Source organism: Acanthisitta chloris, unplaced genomic scaffold, assembly GCF_000695815.1.
Source record: "Acanthisitta chloris isolate BGI_N310 unplaced genomic scaffold, ASM69581v1 scaffold13554, whole genome shotgun sequence".
Taxonomy (NCBI): domain Eukaryota; kingdom Metazoa; phylum Chordata; class Aves; order Passeriformes; family Acanthisittidae; genus Acanthisitta; species Acanthisitta chloris.
Window position 1 is genome coordinate 48,019 of NW_008667696.1, and position 1,750 is coordinate 49,768.

The 1,750-nt window shown below is 34.5% G+C and overlaps 1 protein-coding gene across 1 annotated transcript in view; it reads left to right on the top strand.

The window, feature by feature from the left end:
* CHDC2 (calponin homology domain containing 2) overlaps positions 1-1,202 on the top strand; it is a gene marked incomplete at its 3' end in the record, with an annotated part of 48,696 nt that extends 47,494 nt beyond the window's left edge. Inside the window, exons 21-22 of the mRNA XM_009072604.1 lie at positions 204-347; positions 1,032-1,202. Of these exons, the coding sequence (XP_009070852.1) occupies positions 204-347; positions 1,032-1,202 (315 nt within the window). The remainder of the gene's footprint in view (positions 1-203; positions 348-1,031) is intronic.
* Between the last annotated feature and the right edge of the window lie 548 nt (positions 1,203-1,750).

Below are 1,750 nucleotides of genomic sequence, written 5' to 3' on the forward strand. Positions count from 1 at the left end.
TGTTGTACCTCTGGCTGCCAGGAATAAGAGATTTATTGTTACTTAATTCACTTTTAAAAGACACTGTTTTATTGGCCCCAAAGGTGCTCTGAGCCAATACTCTGAGCAAATGAGTACTGTGCTCTGATTTGGTGATACCTGCAAGTGAAAGCTGAAAAAAATATCAGTGCATGAACTAATTTACATCTTTGCTTTTATTTCAGACTAACATATCCAGTGAGGACTGGAAACTTGAAGCAGTTTTGGAAGGACAGGGATTTTATGGCCCTCCTCTAATAAATGTGGGTGTAGGTGAAACAGCTCTGTATCCTCTCACATTCAATCCTGTTGCTGAGTGCATAACAACGGTAAGAGGGAAATTAGTTTAAACATTAGGAAAAGATGCTTCTATCAATGAAATTACCATTAGTATCTAAATCATGAAAGTGTTAAACAGTTACTAATGCTAAATCATCTGCTTGAGAGAAAGAAATGGAAACTTTCCCACTAGCCAAAAAACCAGAAGAACTAACTTTGCAAACCTTTAGATTAGGTATGATAGATTTCCCCACTGCCCATTATCATCTTTTTTATTTGCTTTTCTACTAAATCCTTCATTCAAATGAAACAACCCATTATTCTGTAAAGATTCTGAACCTTGATCACAAAGATATGCATTGTGGGAGTTTGAATTTCAATACACATATTGCATTGTACTTCCTTACCCAGGTAATAAAGTAATAACATTGAGTATCTCACAAGTGAATTTGTGATGAGTACTTTATTTTCAAAGAAATATAAAATCTAGAAACATGAAGACTTTATGTTGTTAAATTTCTTACCTTTTAAAAATAAAAGCTTTTGTTTCTTTAGTTTTCTTCTCTGTTTAGCAATGAAGGTTACTTAAGGACTAGAGAAGTCAATAGGAACATGTCCTTGTAAGATGCTTTGTCACTTGGATTTAAGATTAATAAACTAACAGAGTTGCTTTGGTAACCAAAGGGAACTTTACAGTCTGAAACTTTTTTTTTAATCTCCTTTCTTTGTCATAGGGAAGGCTGATTCTGCAAAATGCTACAGCTGGCATTCAAAACATCTTTAGTCTTAAGGGAATAGGGAAGAAACCTCTGGCACAGAGTGTTGTGATAGATTGCCAAGTGAGAAAGGTCACTCGAAAAATTTTATGGGTGCCCAATCACACCAAGAACAAGATAACATACAAGGTAAATATTTTGTAATAATGTGACAACCTATTTTTTGTCTCAGGACCTTCACATTATGTATTACAATAGCAAATATTACTGTAATTGCAGATGTACTCATAAAATTTGTGTATCCATGTGAAAATTTTCTATAGTTTATAGCATGTGGATATGTCTATAGTCAGGAAATCTTTGAGATAGTCTAAGATTTTACAGTATGTTTTATGGAAAAAAAAAGATTTCTTCATTTTTTTTTAGTCTGGTTTCTGAGGGGATAACAATTCTATAATTGCACTTTGCTCATTTGCTGCTTTTTCCTTCCTTCCTCTGCCAGTGGTTTGAAATGAGTGGTCAAGTCCATCAGTTTAGAAATCAGAGAAGGGTACCAAGAATTATTGAGTTCTTAGAATCTTCATAAAACACTGGGGATTACAGGAAAAGGACAAAAATTATTATCCTACTAAGGAAAAGAGTTCATGGTATATGTATTTCTAATGGTTCAATGGCCTGGCCAGTCAGTGCTTGTGTTTCTTGGAAGAAACACTGCAGTCACTGGCTATTGCCCAGCT